Source organism: Hibiscus syriacus, unplaced genomic scaffold (genome assembly GCF_006381635.1).
Source record: "Hibiscus syriacus cultivar Baekdansim isolate YM2019G1 unplaced genomic scaffold, ASM638163v2 tig00110201_pilon, whole genome shotgun sequence".
NCBI classification, from domain to species: Eukaryota; Viridiplantae; Streptophyta; class Magnoliopsida; order Malvales; family Malvaceae; genus Hibiscus; species Hibiscus syriacus.
The window spans coordinates 1430627-1454589 of record NW_024062624.1 but is presented as its reverse complement, the minus strand read 5'-3'; the positions used below and the strand labels follow the sequence as shown (position 1 = coordinate 1454589).

The following is a 23963-nucleotide window of genomic DNA, read 5'->3' as shown; positions in this document are numbered from 1 at the left end:
TCAGTTTACATTTTTTTTAAAAAAATTGAGGTCTAACTAAAATTTTTGAAAATTTGAGAGACTTGATGAGATTTTTTTTTTCAAATTATGGGAGAGGTTTAATTAAGAATATTAAAAAAATTTAAAGCTTATTATGAATTTTTAAAATTTTGCGGGGACTAAATTAATTTTTTTTAAAATTGTAAGGGTACACTGTTTTATCATTGTGTTTTATCACTGTTTTATGGTGCATTTTCTCTTTTTTTGGTATATTTTCAGTCTTTTTTATTGGTCGTTTGGTTGTTCTTTTTTCTTTTTTTAAGGTTGATTTTGACATCACCTCAAATGATCAAGATGATGTTTTATTTGTTATTCTGTTGATTTGCCCTGCTTTGGACCCTTAGATAAATTTAAATGTGCGGTTTGTGTTCGGAGATAGTTTTCTCATGACATTTGACTCTGACTCACGATTGTCGGTCCTATTGCAGTAGCTTAATCCTTTATTATAGTTCATTTATCGATGCAGTCAGATCTATTCACATCTTTATCTTGTTCGAGCTTTTTTGGATATGTTTTTAACATTTTCTTTGTATGAATCTTATATAATCTTAAGTGACTAATTTTGTGTTGATGGTTGTAGGAAATGTCCTAATTATACACTTAGTTTATAATTATGGTTATAAACTATCATTGTAATTATAATTTTTAATAAAATTAATGATTTTTATTTATATAAAAAATTTATTTATGGAAAATATATAAATAAAATATAATTGAACATACATAAGTACAAAAGTTGTCAAAAAAGCATCCTTAATGTTTCCTTCTTTTTCATTAAATTTTAACATAATTAATATTTATTGAACGTATCGAATTAATAAATTGTGAACGACAATTATTAAAGTTACAACCAATAGAAGTAAACAAACGTTCATCATTGGGGATCTTAATAGTGGTGTATCTTATAATTATTTACAAAGTTGTCACTTAATTGACAAAAAAATGATGGGCACTTATGAAAAAATCAAAGTAGATTTAAGGTATTATATATTTGTATAAAAATAGTTACCATTAACTTTATTTCTTATAAAATGCTCAAACAAAATATGTTATTGTTAATATTATTTTCTTGGCACAAGGAATTGATTTTTTATTGTTATAACATTTGTATTTTTTAATCGCGTGTATCTTAATATATATTTGTTTAATATTTATGTTTTCAATTTGTATATATAGGAGTGTTATTTTTAATGTAATAATTTTATTTAATTTCATATAATTTTAACAGTGATTATTTTTAAAACATAGAACAGATTTATATATATTACGAAAAATCTCTTTGATAGGGAGATAACCGCCTATAAAAAGGCTCAGGCTTGATCCATCTCAATATGAAGAAGTCGTATTCAGTCTTTAGACCAGCATCAAGGAAACATCATGGACGGAACAAAACAGCTTCACATAGCGATGTTCCCATGGCTAGCTTATGGTCATACAATGCCATTTCTCGAGGTTTCCAAATTCTTAGCTCAAAAGGGGCATCGAATATCCTATATATCCACCCCTAAAAACATCGGTCGCCTCCCTAAACTTCCCCCACATCTCTCCTCTAACATAAGTTTCGTCCAGTTTTCTCTTCCTCATGTTCATGGCTTACCTCCAGAAGCTGAGTCCACATCTGAGGTACCAATCGACAAAGTTCCTTACCTTAAAAAAGCGTATGACAAGCTCCATGTCCCTTTAACCGAGTTTGTCAAGAATTCTAACGTTAACTGGATAATACATGACTTTGAGCCTTACTGGTTACCTGGAATTACAACTCCACTCGGCATCAACTCAGTTTTGTTATGCTTATTCAATGCCACTTCCATGGTTTTCATGGGTCCACCATCAGCTTTGCTTGGTGATGGTCGAAAACGACCGGAAGACTTCACAGCCGTCCCTAAGTGGATAGATTATCCTTGCAATGTAGCTTTGAAGCTCTATGAGATAGTGAACCACCAACAATGCATGGACGATGTATCTGATTTCCAACGGGTGGGACTCTTGGTTCAAGGTTCCCTATTTGTAACTTTGCGTGCCTGCTTCGAGTTCGAACCAGACGATATTAAATTGCTCATTAAGCTTTACCAGAAACCTGTCGTTCCTGTAGGGTGGTTGCCTCCATAACTGACATCAAATGAGGATGAAAGAGATGATAAATGGGAAGGTGTGAAAAGTTGGCTTGACACCAAAAGAGAGAAGTCAGTTTTCTATATCGCATTTGGTAGCAAAGTGAATCTAAGTGAAGAGTCCATGCACCAGTTGGCATTTGGGATAGAGAAATCCAATTTGCCCTTTATTGAAGGGCAGATGGATGATAATCATCAGGACATAATCCCTCCAGGGTTCGAGAAACGAGTATATAACAGGGGCTTGGTGTTATGGAAATGGGCACCTCGGTTACGGATATTAGCCACTCTTCCGTTGGGGGTTTCTTAACTCACTGTTGTTGGAGTTCAATAATCGAGGGACTCAAGTTCGGGCGGGCTTTGATAGCGTTTTCTGGGGCAAGTGCGGATCAGGGGATGAACGCTAGATTGTTGCATGGGAGGAAAGTTGGGTTAGAAATAGAGAGAAATGAAGTGGACGGTTCATTTACAAGCGACTCGGTGGCTGCGACCATCAGACAGGTGATGGTGGAGCCAGAAGGAGAGGTGCTTAGGGCAAATGCGTGGGCAATGAGAGAGATATATGGAAACGAAGAGTTGAGTAATAATTACATGGATGGATTCACTCGGTTCATTCAAGAGTTCGCACCTTCAGCTAACAAACGTCGGGTTTGATTAAGTTATATCGAAGCTTGTTCCTGTAGAGCTTCCAAACATTTTGCTTTCTAAGAGAGAATGTATCTGTTGAAATAGTTAAATTATTGTAATCCATAAAGAAGAATCGAATAAAGTGTGCTTAATATTTTGGGAAAATAATTTTGAGTCTTGGCTGCTAATTTATATGTATATAAAAATTATCCATCCAATAAATTTAATGATAAAAATATAACTTAAATTAGGCCCAACGTAAATAAATGGACATCGTTACCTGCAGGCCTACACCCGGCTCGGTAAGAATAATAGGGTTAGATGATAAGAATCGAGACTCAGACAGCAATAAAGCTTCGAATGCCAGACCAAAACATTGTACGATTTCTAGAAAGAAATATGGTTGAAACCACCAGTACGATTATAGTAAGAAATATGCATGGAATGATAATATACAGTTATGTGTCAACGTCATGGTTGTTTTTCCTTGAAATTAACAAGATATTTGGTTCAAGGATCGCTGCAAAATTAATGTGATTTGGCCCTTTCTGGATTGAGAATTCATAAATACTAAAACCATTTCTAGTAGCCTCTAATGTGGAAAAGTAAGTGCCTATAAAACATAGGTGATGGAATCATATGATTTTAGTTTGATTATCTTACCAGCTTTGTGAAGGACTCTGCTTAAGACGTCTCGGCCTTGTACAATATATGGAAGCTTGTCATGTGGCTAAGCTACCCTCATTTATTTCACTATCAAAATTAATGGGTTAAACTACCCTGCGAGTCACTGAACTAGTGGGTTAGTTTTATTTTGACCACTTAATTATGAACTTCATCAATTAAGTGCTTAAACTATTAAAATAGTTTCAATTAAGCCACTAACCGTTAATGGATCTACTACCGTGACACTTAAGCAAATTTGTATAATTGCACATTTGTTCCTTATTATTTACACATTAGATCAAGTTGGTCCTAAATTTAATTAAAAATAAAACAATAAAGGAAAATAAAGAAAGTAACATATATATATAAATTGTAGTCAATCTTTAATCAAGTTTTGGACTTGATTCAATGGTTAGGTGCTTTTAAACCTATCTCCTCCAAGTTTGAGTCTTCTTATTCCTATTTTATCTTCCTTATTAATGTTTACTAATAGAACAATGTCATCGTCTCATTTTATGATTATATTTGTTAAATTAATTTTAATTTAAATTAATAATAAATTAATAGAATGTATAAGTAATGAGGATCAAATATTTTATTATCCTAATTTTGATCAAATTGATAAAATATAAAAGCATCAAGGATTAAACATGTTATTATATAAATATGTTTAATTATCATGTTAACAGTTCTGTTACCAGTAAGTTTAACTAAAACTATTTTAATAGATTAAATTCATAATTCAATAATTAAAGTAAAGTCACCCCATAATTTAGTGACCCATAGGATAGTTTATCCAAAATGATTTTACATTTTATGTCTTTAACTATTGAAAGACGATATGACTTAAATTACTGAAAGATCACCGACAATCATAAATTAAAGTCAAATGTGTGTGACACCTATATTCGAACATAAATCGTGTATCTAAATCCAATCTAAATATCAAGATAATAAATAAGTGTAATATTAATCAATGGATGAGATGTCAAATGCACCCCTAAGAAAATTAAACAAAATAACAACCAAACGATTAATAAGAAAAATAAAAATCATGTCAAAAGAAAAAAAGTATGCTATAAAAATATGAGAAAATCGCCTCAGTGACCAAAAAAAAGTTATAATATACGATTTTAACCAACTTTTTTTGGATTTGCCAAAATGACCAACAAAATCGCAACGCGAAATAAAAATCGCAACGCGATCCCCAGAATCGCAAATCAGTTTCCAGAATCGCAACGCGATTCTTGAAAATCGCGATGCGATAGTACAAATTCGCATTGCGATTTTCCATAATCGCAACGCGAATATGAAAATCGCAACGCGAACACATAAATCGCAACGCGTATCCGTAAATCGCAACGTGTATCCGTAAATCGCAACGCGTATGGGTAAATCGCAATGCGTATCCGTATATCGCAACGCGTATCCGTAAATCGCAACGCGTATCCGTAAACCGCAACGTGTATCCGTAAATCGCAACGCGTATCCGTAAATCGCAATGCGTATCCGTAAATCGCAACGCGTATCCGTAAATCGCAACGATAATCCGTAAATCGCAACGCGTATCCGTAAATCGCAACGATAATCCGTAAATCGCAACGAGAATCTGTAAATCGCAACGATAATCCGTAAATCGCAACGAGAATCTGTAAATCACAACACTGAAATTTTGGGTATATAACACTGAAATCATAAACTAAATCCCTAAATCGCAACTCATTCCATCTCCATCTATCACTCTCTCCGGCGACATCCGTTCCTATATCCAACGACATCCTTCCCCATCCGGCAACAGGTCTTAGTTTCGCATCTCGTTTGTTTAGTTACAACCATGAAATCATCTAATGTTGATCATGTTTGGATAGATTTGTGTTTTGGAGGGTCATGGGATAATGTTAATGGTGTTTTACAATATATGCCTTTACCCATAAATCTTCAACTAAAATTGTCTTTACAAAAGTTAACTTATGAAACTCTAATGCTACGTGTTCAAATAAATTGAATTTAGAGCCCCTAAGTGGATTTAGGCTATCTTATCAGAGAAATGGTAAAGTTTATTTGTTAACCGACAATGAAGATGTTGAACGATTCATTGCTTACATTAGTGTTTCACAAGATGATGTTACATTGTATGTTGTTGAACCTAGAAGTAGTATTGTTGGGTCAGTAGCGGGTAGTAATCAACTAAGTTTTTCTCAAAACCCACAACCTTTCTCTAATCCAAATCCCAATCAACTTTCAGCACCAAATTCCGGTTTTCGTATTGACCAGTTAGACGATGATGAGCCAACAGAAAAAATTGTGAGTACTAGTCAGTATTCGAAATTTGGTCTTGGTCAATATCCGGACTTTGATATTGGTCAATACACGGATTTTGATGATGTTTCAGAAGAAGAAACAGACCATGCGTGTAATGATATTGATATTGGTCAATACCCGAATTTTGATGATGAAACAGCCGTTGCCGAAGAATGTAATGTTGATGATAATGAGGAGGAAGTTACGACTGTGAATGAACATGTTGAACATCCATTCTGTAATTCATATAATCCTGAAGAAGAAAAAGAAGAAGAAAAAGTCCCCGAAGAAAAGAAAATGCCACGGGCGTATAACTGGAATATGCCAGAATTACTTCAGATACCGGAAGAAGAGTTGATAAAGAAAGCAGTTGATTGTTACACAAAAGTTTTTCGTATCAAGAAAGATGATTGTTTTGATACAAAGGAAGACTTGAAGATAGCTTTATATACGAAATGTGTGGAAGATGGCTATCAACTAAAAGTTAACAAATCAAGCAAAGATCGTTTCGAAACAAGGTGTATGATTGACAAAAACTGTACGTGGCGTATGATTGCAAAGAGAATAAAAGATTGCAAAATGTTTCAAGTTAGGACTTTTATTGATAAACATACATGTTCAAGAACCCAAGTTTTTCCTCACCATAGACAGGCAAACAAAAAGGTGTTGGGTGGTTTTCTGGCTGAGTTAATGTTTTTGAATGGCAGGGTATATCGGGGACATGAAATTATGACTGACATGAATGCTCGGTTCAAGATTAGTATATCATATTCTCAAGCTTGGAGAGCCAAATGTTATGCCTTGGAATTGTTGAGGGGGTCGCCAGAAGCATCGTTTGCCCAACTGCCGGCTTATTGTCACAATTTAAAGCTGAAAAATCCTGGGTCGGTAACTCATATCAAAACAGATAGAGATGGACGCTTTGAGTTGCTGTTTATCGCCATTGGTGCTACGGTTAGTAAATCAATATAATTTTGTTGACTCATTTTTGTTAGTTACATGCATTTCACATTTAAATGATTATATTTCTTGTGTATATTATTTTGTAGATTCGTTCGTTTATTACTTGCATGCGCCCAGTTATTATAGTTGACGGAGCACATTTGAAAGGTCGATACCTTGGAGTAAACTTATTAGCAGTAGCCATGGATGCTAACAATGGGATATTGCCAATAGCTTACGGGGTTGGCAAATCTGAAACCTCTGATTCATGGACATGGTTTATGGGGCATCTTAGGGATTGCATAGGTCCTATTAGCAATCTGACAATCATATCCGATAGGGCAAACTCAATTGACAACGCTGTTAGAAGGTGTTTCCCAGATGCTTTTCATGGACTTTATGGTGTTCATTTCTATAGAAATCTAAAATCAAGGTCTGCTGGTATAAAAAAGCACAAATGGACATACTGGAAGGCTGTAAAAGCTTATCGGGAAGTGGATTTCAATAAGCATATAAATTGTTTAAGACGTGTTTTGCCTCAGTGTGCTCAAACACTAGAAGATGTCGGGTTTGAAAGATGGTCAAGAGTACATCAACTTGGAGCAAGATATGGTTTCATGACGTCTAATAGTGCAGAATCAATCAACGCTCTAAGTCGTCATTCCCGGAAATTACCCATTACTATGTTAATGGAGTTTTTTCGAGCCTCTATTCAACAGTGGTACTACAAGAAAAGAAACCATGCAGGTATTATTTCTTTGAATTCGTAACTTATCATATTTATATATTTTACTAAGTATTGTTTATTTAAATTTACAGGAACATTGGAACATCGTGTTACACCATGGACTGAAAAAAAGATAACGAAACGTGTTGTGAAGTCAACGTCATGGAGAGTTGAACCATGTTCAAACACTTTGTTTCAAGTACTGGATAATAACTTAAATGGGCTAGTCGATCTAAATGCAAAGACGTGTAGTTGTATGAAATGGCAAACATCTGGTTATCCGTGTGGCCATGTTATAAAAGTTGCTCTTCATTTAAACCAAGATGATTCAAGCGCATACGCTATGGATTGCTACACTACAGAAGTTTATCGACAGACTTATGCCGAGATTGTCTACCCTATTCCACATCCTTCTGAGTGGGACATACCAGATGACTTACAAACAGTTTTGCCACCAGCCATGGACAGAAGGCTACCTGGCCGACCAAAAAGTCACGATCGTATACCGTCTAAGGGTGAAGAGAAGAAGAGATCGACATGTAGTCGGTGCAAGGAAAGTGGTCATACAAGGTTGACATGTGGATCACCAGTGCCATCAAAATCATCTTTTCCTCTACCAAAATATGGATCCTCATCAAAATCCAAAGCTCATATGGTGTGAACTTTGTATTATGTAAACGTTGTTATTCAGTTGTATTATGTAAACGTTTTAACATTAACATTTTATGTGTATTATGTAAACGTTGCCATCAAAAGCTCATATGCAAACGTTGTATTATGTGGATTTATGTGTGAACTTTTAACATTTTCAGTTGAATTAATGACTCAGGCCAACCATTTTGACTTAACCAACTCTTGTTATTCAGTTGTTATCACTATTAGGCATGCATTTGACTATCGCAACACGGAAAATACAATCGCAACGCGAAATGAAAATCCCAACATGAAAATCGCAATGCGGAAATGAAAATCGCAACGTGAGAATCGCAATGCGAAATGAAAATCGCAATGCGAAATGAAAATCGCAACGAGAGAATCGCAATGCGAAATGAAAATCGCAATGCGAAATGAAAATCGCAACGAGAGAATCGCAATGCGAAATGAAAATCGCAATGCGAAATGAAAATCGAACAGACATAATCGCAATGCGAAATTAAAATCGCAATACGAAATGAAAATCGCAATGCGAAATGAAAATCGCAATGCGAAATGAAAATCGCAACGAAAGAATCGCAATGCGAAATGAAAATCGCAATGCGAAATGAAAATCGCAACGAGATAATCGCAATGCGAAATTATAAACGCATTGCGATTTTCATTTCCGCATTGCGATTTTCATTTCGCATTGCGATTCTCTCGTTGCGATTTTCATTTCGCATTGCGATAGTCATTTTTGCCTTCAACATAATGCAGATTGAAATCAACAAAATCAACCATTACATTTCAATCAATTAAACAAGCACAAATAAGAATAAGAATTATGTTCGCATCAATTACACAAATCAACTTTTACAAATCATCTTTTACAAATCAATTAAACAATCAAAAATTGAATCAACTTTTACAAATCAATTAAACAATCAAAAAACAATCAATTAAACTATTGAATCAACTTTTGCAGCTCGACATCATTTTCACGCAGTTCACTTCTGAGATTAACCTGCAGAAACCAAACATTTGTTCAAACAACACTTTCTACGCAAATTATTGAATTCTAATTACTTAACCAAACATTTTCATTTATAAGTATATAAACTTACCAATTGTTTATGGACATTTTTATAACGCGGATGCAGGTAGGCAGCGTCTCGTATATATCGATTTAGCCATATAATGCCGAAACCACAAGCCTACTGCAGCTTTATCTCTATCGGTGGGAGGTAGATACTTGATGCTTCCCGTCGTCAAACGCTCCAACGCCAAGCATACGAGAGGACCACAATCTCCTCTGGCTCCGCTCGTTTGTTGTGGCGCGGTCTCGTCTCTAATAACTGTAATATTGAGCTTCTTTGGCTTCTTGTTTCCAGAACGAGTCCAATAATTGATCGCATCCAAGAATTTAGCCAAATGAGAGCTCCATCCCTTAATAACATCTCTTAAATCAGCCAATGATATGTAATTTATCATGCTGTCATACACTATTGTCTTAAGGGATGGGAGCTGAAGCTCGACGAGAATCCAATGTTTACGTTCCAAAACAGGGATAAACACCTGCAATCATAAGTAATAATTCATTCATTTGCGCACTTATTTCATAAACCTTTAAACTCAATCTAAAATAAATACTAACCTTATCGACCTCCCACCATGCAGGATAAAGTTTAGTTTGTCCATTGCCCAAATCAAATGATTCATCTCGTGCATTCTTCAAGTGAACGGCGTGAAAAGACGTCGGCATTATTGTATATCGTATATTTTTATTTTTCTTAAGTTTCTTATTATTAGAAGACGTGTCACCCACGCATCGATATGCTGTTTTACAAAAAAAGACATATATTAGTGACTTACATAAATTTAAAAAAAAAATTAATCAAATTGAAATATAAGAAAAATATAAGACTTACCCCCCCATCGAAATAGCCATTGTCTTCGACCCCTAATAATACGCCCCACCAAGGCCGTTCAAGCAACAAAAAGATATCATCGGTGAGCTTGCATATGTCAGTGAAACACCCCTTGCTCCGCTCATGTAGATAAAAATCAACTGCGGTCTTAGCCCAAAGGGTGTTATCCAAAATTGTGTCCGGTAGTTGTTCCCTCTCCTCTTCAGATACCGGTATGGTACTGGCCGGTAACTCATACGAGAGCCAACTCTCATCCATCATGTCCGGAACCGGTGGGGGTTTCTCAATACTTCGATATATTACCCCATGTGAATCGGGCTGGCTTTATTTCTCAAGGTCAATTGAGCCGAAAAAAAATTTCTACAAAAACAATAAACATACCAAGTTAGATATACCAAAAACTACACTGTGAAGATATACCAAAAACAATAAACATAAAAAGTAGTAGTTTATTCTTTAAACTAAAATTTGCAACACTGTTTTGTCTTTTGGTTGAAATGAAAATCGCAACGAGAGAATCGCAACGCGAGATGACAATCGCAACGAGAGAATCGCAACGCGAAATGAAAATCGCAACGAGAGAATCGCAACGCGAAATGAAAATCGCAATGCGATTTTGGTTTCGCGTTGCGATTCTCTCGTTGCGATTTCCATTTCGCGTTGCGATTCTCTCGTTGCGACAGTCATTCTCTCGTTGCGATTTTCATTTATCTCGTTGCGACTCTTCTGCAAATTGAAACTTGAATGGATTGCATTACTTCAACCAAAAGACAGAACAAAGACAAAGACAAATACTAACTTGAAAATCGCAACGAGAGAATAGCAACGCGAAATGAAAATCGCAACGACAGAATCGTAACGCGAAATGAAATCTAAGTGAAATGGTTAATCTATTATTGAAATGACCAGTAAACTTATCATCAGTTTCAATATGAAAAACCTACAATAATGCAAACATTTCAAAATAAAAATAATTAAAAAAACTAACCCTCGGAGGTTGATTTTCCATTTCTGAATATTGTGAGGGATTTCTGACCGTGAATGGTTGTGAGGGATTTCGCCGGAGATGGGGACGGAAATCTTCGGAGATGGGGACGGATTTCTTCGCCGTAGAGAGTGAGAGATGGAGATGGGACTGAGTTGTGATTTTAGGTTTTAGGTTATGAGTTGCGATTACGGGATTTTGTCTTAATATTCTTTTTGTAATTTGAAAATAAAATACGCGTAGCGATTATAATGGCGCTTTAAATATCGCGTTGCGATTTACGGATACGCGTTGCGATTTTATGTATTATCGTTGCGATTTACGGATACGCGTTGCGATATACGGATACGCATTGCGATTTACCCATACGCGTTGCGATTTACGGATACACGTTGCGATTTACGGATACGCGTTGCGATTTATGTGTTCGCGTTGCGATTTTCATATTCGCGTTGCGATTTTGGAAAATCGCAATGCGAATTTGTACTATCGCATCGCGATTTTCAAGAATCGCGTTGCGATTTTGGAAACTGATTTGCGATTCTGGAAACTGATTTGCGATTCTGGGGATCGCGTTGCGATTTTTATTTCGCGTTGCGATTTTGTTGGTCATTTTGGCAAATCCAAAAAAAGTTGGTTAAAATCGTATATTATAACTTTTTTTTGGTCACTGAGGCGATTTTCTCTAAAAATATAGAATCCGTGCCATAAAAATAACTTATTTAAAACTAATATATATAAATTATAATAGACGGTCGGCATCCAGCCTTACTGGAGTCTCCGCCTGTTAAAGAAGATGAAAAAGGGAACAAGCGAGGGACTTTAAAATTTTAGAGAGAGTTTGACCTAAGCGGCGATCCTTATTCATCAAAGTAATTAATTAATCCAAAATTAATTTAAATAAACCTATGTTATTGTTCTTTAATAATTGTTTTTAAATTGTATTTCAAGGAAACTATAGGTGAAATCTTTATTTGACTAGAAAAGGAAAAACGGATACATTATAATGCACGCAATTAGCATTTTGCTTAAATGTCGACACGTCATCGATGATTGGACAATAGATGTGGTAAAAGAAGTCAAAAGAGGTGTGATGCCAAATGCAGAGATTGGATGTTGCATCATCCTACTTTTGTTCTTTCAGACAAAACAAATTGGTGATATGATGTGAACACAGAGTATACTCCAATCAAATTAATCTATTCATTATGGATCTATAGCCTTCTCTTTGTCTTTACTTAGTATTAGGGGGTGAGCAAAACCTAGCTGGATTAATTTTTTTTAGTTGATTCAATTTAAAAAAAATTAATTTGATTTAATTTAACACATAATTTTATAAATTCTATTTGAATTAAAATTTATTTAAATTTGAATCAATTAAAAATAAATTCGAGTTGAGTTATAAAATAGAACTTGAATAATTTTATATGTGTATATTAAATATGAAGAAATATATATATATATATATATTAAATATGAAAAAATATATATGTATATTGTATACAATTATAGAAGATTGTTTTAAGTTGGAAACTTGAAATCAAATAGAATTATAATATTATAAAATATTTATAATTAACTTAAACAGAAACTCAAATAACTTTATTTGATTCGACTTAAATTTTATAAGTCCGACTCAAAAAATAAAATAAAATTTGAATTTTAAAATAAGACTTGCTAACTGAATAACTCAAATTTTTTTACTCATTCAATGAAATGCTCACCCAATTAGTATTATAGTACCGTAACAAAGCTGTGGGAGAATGAATAGCTCTCTAGCAAGATAATTTTGATGTGCGAAACTAATTTAAGACAGTTTCAATCTAAAATATTATCATATTCAATCTAAAAAGTTATATAAATTTAAAATATTTTCGATTGCAACTGAAAAGTTACATTGTGATGAAGTTTCAAGCTTACAATAAAAAATGTTATGAACAGTATAATATTTTCAATTGTAGTCGAAAAATATTATGAAAAACGTAACATTTTTTATTACAACTTGTTTAATTTAAAATTTTATTTTTACAACCTAAAAAAGTATGCTATTGATAAAATTTTTCGTTGCAATTAATTTTTACTATTTTTAAACTTTATCTTAACAAATTATATTTTAAATTTTCTTTCTCCATCAAAGTTCAAAATAGATGAGCATTGCAGGAAGCAGAACCCAAAGATCATCCATTTCAAGAGTGAGTTATTAGCATGTGAAATATTAAAAATAATTGTTTTAATTAAAATTTCAAAATCTACATTTATTAATTTAACCATATTTAATTATAATTTGTAAAATCAAAATCAATTAATTTAAACGATTAATGAATCCTTTATTTATTTGTTTGTTTGTTTTTCCATTATCTTTGTGTATCCAAGATATGGGTTAGATTACCCAAGCATCACAATAAATAAACAAATATTAAAATTATATCAATTTTTATTTAATTATCAAAATGACTCTTTCTAATATCATTTAGGATAATAGCATTTTAAATTAGTCTCGTTTATTTAAGGTACGATTGATTAAATATTTTTTATTCTAGGTGACCTGTCTAATCATTAATTAACAGAGGTTTAATTGGATTACATAATTGATGTAATAGATTAAAGGTGTCTTTTTTACAAGTTTATTTTTTTAATGATCGTGAAGGATAAAAAGAGAATACATAAAAGAGATTATACGAATTTTATCTAAAAAAGAAATAATTATGATATTTATTAAAAAAAATATTAGCACGAATACGAATATAGATCAACCAATAATAATAGCACACATATAAATACTTATTTTCAATCCATCAATAAATATATATTTAAAATATTCCTATATAAATATTTGAAAAAATTTAATATCTAAAAATAATAATTAATAATGATTATTATTTAAATATGATCATCATAATTTTTGTGCCAGTACGACGCTATCTTCACACAGAATCCATTGTTCGAGTACAACAACATTTCAGGGTGTATTTAGTTCACGGAATGTAATATTATCATTGAGAATAAAATATTATCAAGGAATAAGATTACTGAGAATGTTGTATTTTGTGTTTGGTTGGTTTAGCAGAAATATAAGATTACCTTGTTTTGTTAAAGAAATAAAAGATTATTGGAATGTATATTTGATCAAATTGTCCTTATTATATATTTATTTTTTTAACAAGTTGTAAAATATTTATATATTTTCTTTAAAAAAAATTAAATTTATATAATTTAAATATTTTTTTACAAAATTAAAAATATAAAAAAGTTTTAATGAAAGAATAAAATTTTATTTTAAATCCTGAGCTTCATATAAAATTTTAATTATATTTTTTTTTGTAAATCTAAAATATTTTAAGGATAAATTTGTAATTTAACCTTCGTAGAATTTTTATTATTCAATGACAGAATAAAGATATTTTAAAAGGAAATTTTTTTTAAGGGTATTTTAGTCCAAAACGTCGGTAATCCAATAATACCTAAGGAAAGAGAGGTAATGACATTCTCGGTAATATACCTCAAAAAATTCACTATTAGTAATGTAAGATTATCGGGAATGACATTCCTGACCAACCAAACGAAAAATATGAATTTCATTCTTATAAAAATCTCACATTCTTCGAATCAAACACACCCTCTGACTTTTTAGTAGGTCATATCTTTCACCGATAAATATAGAGTCATCGGCATATGATCAGGTACGAACATCGGTACACACTTTGATGTGCTATGTTTTCCCCTGATCGTTAATCAGCTAGTAAAGGGTCCCATCTAACCCCAAAACCATCGACAATTGAAGACCGTTCATTTCTCAAATCTGACCACTAAATGCTGGTCCACGCTGATAAAATCCTACGTGTCAGAAGCACTGAGTTTGTGGGGCCAAAACCAACGGTAATTCACCACGTGTCGGGAAAGGAATCCGGGTTGTTAAATTGTTATGAAGGGGTAGAGGAAAAGCTTTGTTATTTTTATTTTTATTTTTTTTACCTTTTTTTTCCAGGTTTTATTGTCTCTACATGTAATAAGCCGAGAACACCCCCCGGGGCCTGCTTCGTTGTCACGATCATCAAAAACCATAAAAGAAAATTAAAAAAAGAGAGTTCTTATTTCGTTTATAAGGGGAAAGAGAAGAGCGAGAGAAAGGGATCGAGAGGTATAATAATGGAGAATCAAGAGGAGGAGATGAAAGAAAAAGAGGTGGCGGAGGAAGAGGGAGTGGAGGAAGAGCAGGAAGATTGGGATGGTGTGACCAGCTTGACGCTTGAAAGGGTGGCTGCGGCTAAGCAGTTCATTGAAAGCCACTATAAATCCCATATGAAACATATCCAAGATCGCAAAGAAAGGTATAGTGAGAATCTTTTATGTATATAAATGCATTGCATGTTAATTATGTCTATATGATTCATTTGTGATTTGTTGATTGTTTTTGCACGGCATCGAGTCATTTTTTTTCTTTGGATGTTTCTTTCACGAAGATCTTGTTTTGGGCATTTTCAGTTGTGATTGTTTTTTGGTTGTGTTGTCTTTGATTTTCAAGCTGGAATGTATAACACGTTTAGTTTATATATATATATTGCATGGCATTGGTCCATTGAATTGAAAATCATTTTAAAAGTTATAAATTGGGTGCTAATCAAGGGAAATTTGTTTATAATGGCCTATTTGCTTAATTAATTAGTGTTTATAAAAGATTATAGGAACATCATGCTGATACAAAGTTATTGTAGGATTTGGATGGGAGTGGGAGATTTGCAATGAAATAAAGAGAAGTGAGTCTAGATCATTTAATAAACAGATTTTGAGTGTGTTTTTTTTTCATTTTTCTTGTCCTTTTATTTGCTCTATGTACATGGGAACAATTGTCTAGAGTTCCCAGAACATACACACATAAAAGTGTTTTCATGTGATGAATATATATGCTCATTTTCCAACCCGCTAGTGAATTTGTTGGTCAAGAAATAAATAGAAATTAAAAATTTTATTCGATGAAAATGACATATTCCGGTACAAGTCCATTGTTCTATGAACATCGCAGCTGGAAAAATGAGCTCCAAAAGAAGGAATGAAGCTGCCGACCAACAGAGGCCATGGAAGGTCCAGAATTTATATCCGCCAACCCCTTTTGTTTGAGTGCGTATTTTTATATGAAAACCGCGATGTTTGAGTTAGATATGTCACAGAAAGTGGCATTTTTTTTGCACACATTGTTTTTTCTTATTTTCTCTCTGTACGCAGAAAGAGTCTCATGCGTGGGTTGCAATTTTTTTTTTTTGATTTCCTTGTAACTACTCACGTATTTATCTTAGATGATTGTAGTTCTAAGGGAGACAGTTATTGAGAAAAGAATAACTGTAAGAGTTGTGACTTTGGTTTAACCTGGCAAAATTGCAGGCGTTTGATTTTGGAAAAGCAGTTGGCATCTTCAGATGTTCCACAAGAGGAGCAAATATTTTTGCTAAAGGAGTTGGAGCGCAAAGAATCAGATTATATGCGGCTTAAAAGGCACAAGATTTGTGTTGATGATTTTCATCTTTTAACCATTATTGGAAGAGGTGCTTTTGGAGAGGTTAGAACTACAAACAGTTTTCATAGTGCTCATAGAATATCCTTTCTGTCCTTTTCCCTCTTTTACTGCAAGAACCATCAAGCTGTGTAGAGACTAGCATGAAATTTGCAAAAGGATTGCAAGAAAAGCAAAAAAATTCTGTTAAAATGGAAGGAAAAATAATAATTACAGAGCCCGTGCCACTTGATATCAGACTTTTAAATGTTAAACAACTGACAGAAAGAAATAGCATTCATGAACTACTGTGTATGTAATGCTAGAGACAGTGATAGCTAAGATAGGTTATGGTAGAACTTTTGGTGTCTAATGTGAATTTAAACATGTTGCAACATTGCTAGCCTTGTGGTAGGATCACACTCATCTAGAAAAGCTGATTAAATATGTTCCAAATAAACTTACTTTGGATGCTTCGGTTCTGTTGTATTGGTTGAGACGTGACAATCCTTTTTCATAGACATTACTTGAAAATTCAAAGTTCCAGTTCTTTTATGCACGAAGTTATATAGATGGTACCTTGGTTTTTCATTAAAAGAACATATCCTCCAAATTAAAATTGATCAGGACTCTGTGTGCTATTATTGTATAACTTTTTTATAGGAGTTCAAATTTAGCTGCTAGACATTCCTGAGATAAAGATTCCTTTAACACAGTTTCTCTTGTCTTTGTTTGTTTATCTCAATCTTTTTAAATGTTCAACTGTTCTGTTACAATGTTGGAGGTTTTGTTCATATTTCGTTGTTATTTTACAGGTAAGATTGTGCCGAGAGAAAAAATCATGTGATATATTTGCCATGAAAAAGTTGAAGAAAGCAGAAATGCTTAGCAGAGGACAGGTGAGATCTGAAATCTTTGGTCATTTAAGCTCAATTTATTCATTCATGGCATGTTTTAAAAATTCCATCTCTGTTGTTCTTTCTACATGTTTTCATGATGCTGTAAAATCTCTCTCTCTCTCTCTCTATATATATATATCGTGTTGTTTTGCTACTTGTTTCATTTCTTTAGACTCACAGATTGTGCCTATAACCTAGGTTGAACATGTGAGAGCTGAGAGGAATTTGCTTGCAGAAGTTGCCAGTCACTTCATTGTGAAACTCTATTATTCTTTTCAAGATGCAGAGTATTTATATCTAATCATGGAGTATCTGCCTGGTGGTGACATGATGACTTTGCTGATTAGAGAAGACACTCTAACTGAGACAGTGGCTAGATTTTACATTGCTCAAAGTGTTCTTGCCATTGAATCTATTCATAAGCATAATTACATTCACAGGTTAGTAGCCTTTTGTTGGTTGCCAACAGAATATTGGGTAGTATAAATGTGGAATATTGTTAAGGCTGTGTAATTTCTAACATGCAACATCTGTTGTGAATTTTATCAATATCTGACAAACTTGTGTTTGTTTCTTTGTCCTTTCTCCAGAGACCTTAAACCTGATAATCTTCTGTTGGACAAAAATGGTCATTTGAAGCTCTCGGACTTTGGTCTTTGCAAGCCTCTAGACTGTAGAAATTTATCTTCTATAAATGAAAATGAAACTCTTGATGACGAGAATTTGAATGAATCAATGGATGTTGATTCTGGTAAAGGAAGGCGCTGGAAAAATCCCCTGGAACAATTGCAGCACTGGCAGCTTAACAGGAGGAACTTGGTACTATCATACTTTCTTTTTGTTAAGTTGCATGTTATCAGTCTGATGTGTGCATGCATGTAAACGGAAGCCTGTTTAGTGATCTCATTTCTGAGAATCACGTAATCTAAACTCAGAGATGGTAATATCATAGTGGATTAAAATAAATTGGTGGATTAATAACATGCTGGGTAATTAGGTTTAAACTCCTATGAATCGTTGAGTGAATCAGCAAGTGTATTTGCTGAAGTTGCATAAACCAAAGTTCTAGCCCCATTTATTTGATATCTTTTTAGATAATGAATGAATTGAACTGTAGGATTAAGCCTATCTTTTATTCCTTGCGTTTTTCTTCTGTTGCTAGTATGCCTTGTTAGAGGCTGCATCCTTTTAAGTGAATTTCTGGAGAGAATCAAGAAATACACAGAATTATTTATTCTGTCAATTATCCTTCGGTTGTTTTCTTCCTGTTTCAATGGCAGGCATTTTCAACAGTTGGAACTCCAGATTATATTGCCCCTGAAGTACTGCTGAAGAAAGGATATGGCATGGAGTGCGACTGGTATGACTTCAGTTGAATGATACTTCGTCATGAGACTTGTAAAATTTATGTCTGGTTTTTGTCATTTTGTCATTCTTCATCTGCTTTTTTTTTATGTTTTTAACTGAATGTGTGATTTAAATTTTTAACGCAAAATAGTTTGTTCCAAGAAAATTTGGTTGAGGGAATGCCGGTCTTATTCTTTTTTTAATTTCACCAAGGTCTGAAAATGCCTACGAAAAAAGATCATGTTTGCTAAAAAAGATAATTTTATATAAACAAAGATGAATATTCCTTTTAATTTGTCATTTTCAAGATATTTAGAATTTAGTGAGAAAAATGTTAGAGTGATCTAAAGTAAGCTGCATTTGGATATAAAAGTTCTCTCCGAAGACTTCCCTCCTGCAATAACTGAATAGACTTAACAGAGATCTTTTATGTAAATTGTGCTAAGCATTCTATATAATCATAATGGATAAGGTAATTGGGTTTTTTCTTTAATAAATTCTCATCAGTTAACCTGTTTCAGGTGGTCACTTGGTGCTATCATGTATGAAATGCTTGTTGGTTATCCTCCATTTTACTCTGATGATCCAGTGACGACATGCAGAAAGGTTTTATTTGCTTTAAAGTTTTGTTTTCAAACTTTACAGCAATTTTGAGTTGATCCACGGGGAATTAGCTTTTAACTTCAATTATCCTATTTAAATGTTCATGTTCCCTTCTTCATAACCCCATTACGTATCTCGTCTTCCTCATTGTCGTGCTTCTTTCTGTTCTTTTGGTAGTCTTAACAATAATTTAAGGTAAAGTTAGTATTCGACTAATTCAATTTGTTTTGTACAATTGTGTTGTGATGTTGAGTGTTATATTAAATTAGTTTGTTGTGTTAACCGTTTCATATGAACCTCTTATAAACAATTAAATACTTCCATTGAAATTTCCAGATTGTGCACTGGAAAAATCATTTGAAATTTCCAGAAGAAACAAGGCTGACACCCGAAGCAAAGGATTTGATTTGTAAATTGCTTTGTGATGCTGACCATAGGCTTGGTACCTTAGGAGCAGATCAAATTAAAGTAATTTCTGAGCATACCAAAATAGTTGTTTCCCTTTTTCCTTAACATTTTATTTTCGACATAATAACAATGAGTATATTAGGGCCATCCTTGGTTCAAAGATACTCAATGGGACAAACTCTATGAGATGGACGCAGCATTTAAACCACATGTTGAGGGAGAGCTTGATACTCAGAATTTTATGAAATTTGACGAGGTGAGTTATTATGATTCACATTCATGCTTTCTCTATATTTAACAATTTTTTATTGGGGACCACTGTTGAGAAATTCTGACTACATCACAGGTGGACATTCCAAGAACAGGATCTGGGCCATTAAGGAAGGTACCTATGAATTCAATTGGTGATACAGTTTGAACTTTGAATAACTTAACCATTGTTTTGCTGTGAATATTCTATATTTTAGTCCAAGATCTTAATTTTGAATTTTGAATAACTTACCATTATCTTTTCTTACCTTCTTGACAGACGTTTTTAGCTCCTAAAGATCTTAATTTTGTGGGCTATACATACAAGAATTTTGAGGCTGTTAAAGGGTTACGCCATTCTTTTGGTAAGAGATTCTTTGTTCCTTGAATGTTACCTCAACTGTCTCTTTCTTTCAAATCTTTGATTTCATAATTTGTAATTATGTTTATTAGAACTGTCTTCCTTTATTATGTTGATTTTTTTATCAAAACTTACAAGTCCATTGAAGCTTTGACCTACGTAGCTGGTTATAAACATTGGCATTCGAGGACACTGTTGTGTATTATTTCTTATTTTACATAACCTCCGTCGAATTATGGTTTTTGAGTCTTTCAGACAAGCCAGCACTTACACGCATGTTTTTTGAGTCACATTATGGTTTCCCTTCAGCTGTTAACCGGCTAATGCAAAACTCCTTCTGTGCTAGTATTGTTAGTCTTCATTGAAGTAAAATGCTCCTTCTGAATACTTCATTAATCTCAGCTGCAATTTTTTTTTAAAACGTAAGGGATGTTTCTGTGCTAATATTGTTAGTCTTGAAATAAAATGCTCCTTCTGAATACTTCATTAATCTCAGCTGCAAGTTTTATAACGTAAGGGATGTTTCTGCTGCAATGGACTAGATGAACCTTTCAAGGGCGACTCATTTTATTCATACCGCATACTGTTTGACTGTTAGATGATAGTCTTTTTAGCTTAGCAAGTCAAGCAGAGAATGCCACCATTCAATCGAATTGTGTTGTAGCATCTCAACTGCATATGCATGTGTTGTTTTAAATGCCATTCGAGTTTGTCTTGCTTCCAAACACGGAATTTTCTTAGCATTCATTCAACTGCTGCAGATATAAAGGAATTTGGACCAGAAAGGCAGTCATCAACCGACTCATTCCACAGTAAGATTCCTAGACTATCATATTTCAGGTCTGTATCCTGTTTACCTGATCGAGTTAAACTTTTCTCACGAATGGGTTTCCCTTTTAGGTGATTCTGGTGTGGACTACTCTGATACTGACAAGGAAACAAGGATGCTTTGACCATCAGAAGAGATGGCATGCATGTCACTTTGAGGAGTGGCTCGATCCTTTCCATGTATAGCACCATGCACAATGGATAAACAAGCTCTTGTTATTCTGATTGATGGGTCTGCCTGCTTATTTTCAGTCAGGTTACACCATGATCTGCTTATTTATTGAAGTTTGCTGCCACTTTTTTGCCGCACCAATAAGTGTACAGAAATTATTAGTTAGAGTTCTTTGACGGGGTTGGTTGGTAGTGCTATAAGCAAGAGTTTTATGTCCATTTAGTCTCGAGTTAAATTGTCTTAAATTCGAAGTCAAGGGCTGTAGACTCTGTGAGTCAAGATATTTGTTGGTGTTATTTTAAAGCATTGTTCTTTGGTAAAGGAATTGCAAATTCTAAACCTTTGTCATTGGGAGCTTTAGCTTGTCTTTAAACATAGCCAACCAACCTGAATTTTCATTCATTATAAAAGAGGAAAATTAGAGGGGGGAAAAACAAGGGAGCTTTGAAATTATGAATTGTACTATGTTCTCTAATGATTTAAAATCATTTATTTGTTTTTTAATGAATATTTATTCGCTCGTTTACTGTCGGATTTGTACATGATACATATTTTGGAGGAATATTGAAAATTTTAAAAATATATGGCTGTTTATGAAATTTAAAATTTACCTTGCAAATGTTGTAAAAAAAAGTTCAGTATAAAATAAGAACAAATGTTTTAGGGTAATTATCTTAATTCTACTGGGATGAAATATTAGATTCTTTAAGCAAGGTTAGAATTCAAAATCTTACGTTTGCGAATAAAGCAAACTGAGTTTGGAGGGTTGTCCTCATAATGGGCCTCTGCAAAACTTGATCTGAATTAATCGATCACTAGATCGAATACCAGTGATTAATTAAAAAAATGAAATAAAAATACGATAAATCCATAATTCCTGCCTTCTCTCCCAAATTCACTAATAAATTTACAAATTGTTCCCAATTCTCGTTGATTCTGTTTCTCTCATTCTTAAATAATAATCATCAATCATACAATTCGTCATAGATACTATGACCAACCAAATCAATGATTAATTATATAATTAAATAATTGATAATATTTATCAAAATTTATTGATTAACATATTGGAAGTCTAGTGGCCAGTCAGGCATTGGAAGTCCTTTGTGAAGCAGTACAAAGGGAAAGAGGAGTGAGAGAGACATAGAAGGGAAGGGGCATGGTAGAGGTTTTATCTAGAAAAGGAACCAATAAGATTGGTGGACCAGTATCCAATGTTAACGGGGAAACTAAGTCAAAAGTCATGCCTAAGCAGAAAACAACTCTACTTTCTGTTTCTGTAAATGGCCTTCTTGGCACGATGTCTGAGCAACCAAAAACATCAACTTTTATATCCAAGTCAAGTGAGATAACTGCCAATAATAATGCCAGAGAAAAAGAAGAGTTTAGCCTGGATGTATTGGATGACTTGCAACTACCAGGACAAAATCTGGGTTCATGGTTGAACATTGATGTTGACGGATTACAACTTGCAAACATAATCATATATTTGGTTTATGGGTCTTTATTTCACTTTGCCAACTGCAAGTACAGTTAAAAGTTGCTATATTAGATGTATTAATTTTCCTCTGGTTTATTCATGATTCAGTTTCTCTTCCAAGGCTAAGAGGTTCAGTCGAGATTTCAATAAAATAATTGATTGTGCTTCTTCAATCAGGAAAAATGATTTTGGTGACTGACTGGGACAGTTAGCTCATAACTTCCCTGCTTTACTACTTGAAGTTGCAGGTTTTCACTTTAACATCTCAGGAAATATGGTAAGATTTTTATCAACTTCAGACTAAAAGTCTCAAAGGTGGTGGCTTGTGGCATCAAATTTTAGCCTCCTTTTACTGTGTTTCTAGGTTATGCTCTAATTAGCTATTTGTAATTAATTTTGCATTTCATTCCTTCCCTCCCATCTCTCTCTGTCTCCAAGTAAAATGTCCAAATGTTTGCAGGTCAAATTGCTGTCTTGGATACGAGCACCTGAGGTTGTATTCTAGAAAGCCATCTGCAACATTCTGATAAACCTGGCATTACGGGGGAGGTAAATCCAGAATATCCATGTTCTTGTCTTGGCATGTACATTGTTGTTGAGAATTATTTTCCAACAGAATGCCATCCGCATTTCTTTTCTATTTTATTTCTTCTTTGAAAGGCAATGCGACTTCAAGGTCACTGTTGAAAGCTTAGCTGTAATGGCTCATATTTTGTACTGTTTATCACTGTAGTTCAATGCTTATGCTTGATATAGTATTGATCATTCTCAACTTGCTTTATAGAAAAAGCCCAAGCATCTTGCCTCATCCAGGTTGAGAATTAAGTTCCCTTATAATTTATTCTCTACAAGTGTAGACTTTGGGCTGAAAGTCTATGGGTCAATGTCAAGGCCTTCCCTTATGGAGATTTACATCAATGTGTAGTGGGAGAGCAGAGATGGATGATCCTCATCAGATGATGCTGAAAGTTGAGAGCACATCAATTGGAATGAATCAGTGTAAGCAACTTTACTTACTGCTCATTTGGAGGCTGTCAGGTATGCAGTGCATCATACTCTCCTGTTCTATTCGTCGTAGTTATCATCCTTTTATAATGCAAGTGATCCAAATTGGAATCTCATTGCTCACCCGGCACTTGTTTTTCTTTTCCAAGTTGGTGATTAAATAA

The 23963-nt window shown here is 33.8% G+C and overlaps 2 protein-coding genes across 2 annotated transcripts; both read left to right on the top strand.

Annotated features, from left to right (window-relative positions):
• Positions 1-1416: 1416 nt before the first annotated feature.
• On the top strand, positions 1417-23963 carry LOC120218913 (UDP-glycosyltransferase 91C1-like). Its single transcript, XM_039215801.1, has 3 exons — positions 1417-2035; positions 23825-23832; positions 23949-23963. Exons 1-3 carry the CDS (start codon positions 1417-1419, stop codon positions 23961-23963), a joined length of 642 nt encoding a protein of 213 aa, XP_039071732.1.
• LOC120218789 (serine/threonine-protein kinase tricornered-like) lies at positions 15052-21668 on the top strand. Its single transcript, XM_039215681.1, has 13 exons — positions 15052-15290; positions 16339-16513; positions 17263-17346; positions 17545-17786; positions 17937-18165; positions 18627-18706; positions 19215-19299; positions 19633-19764; positions 19847-19960; positions 20051-20089; positions 20234-20318; positions 21076-21126; positions 21215-21668. Exons 1-13 carry the CDS (start codon positions 15109-15111, stop codon positions 21265-21267), a joined length of 1551 nt encoding a protein of 516 aa, XP_039071612.1. The 5' UTR covers positions 15052-15108; the 3' UTR covers positions 21268-21668.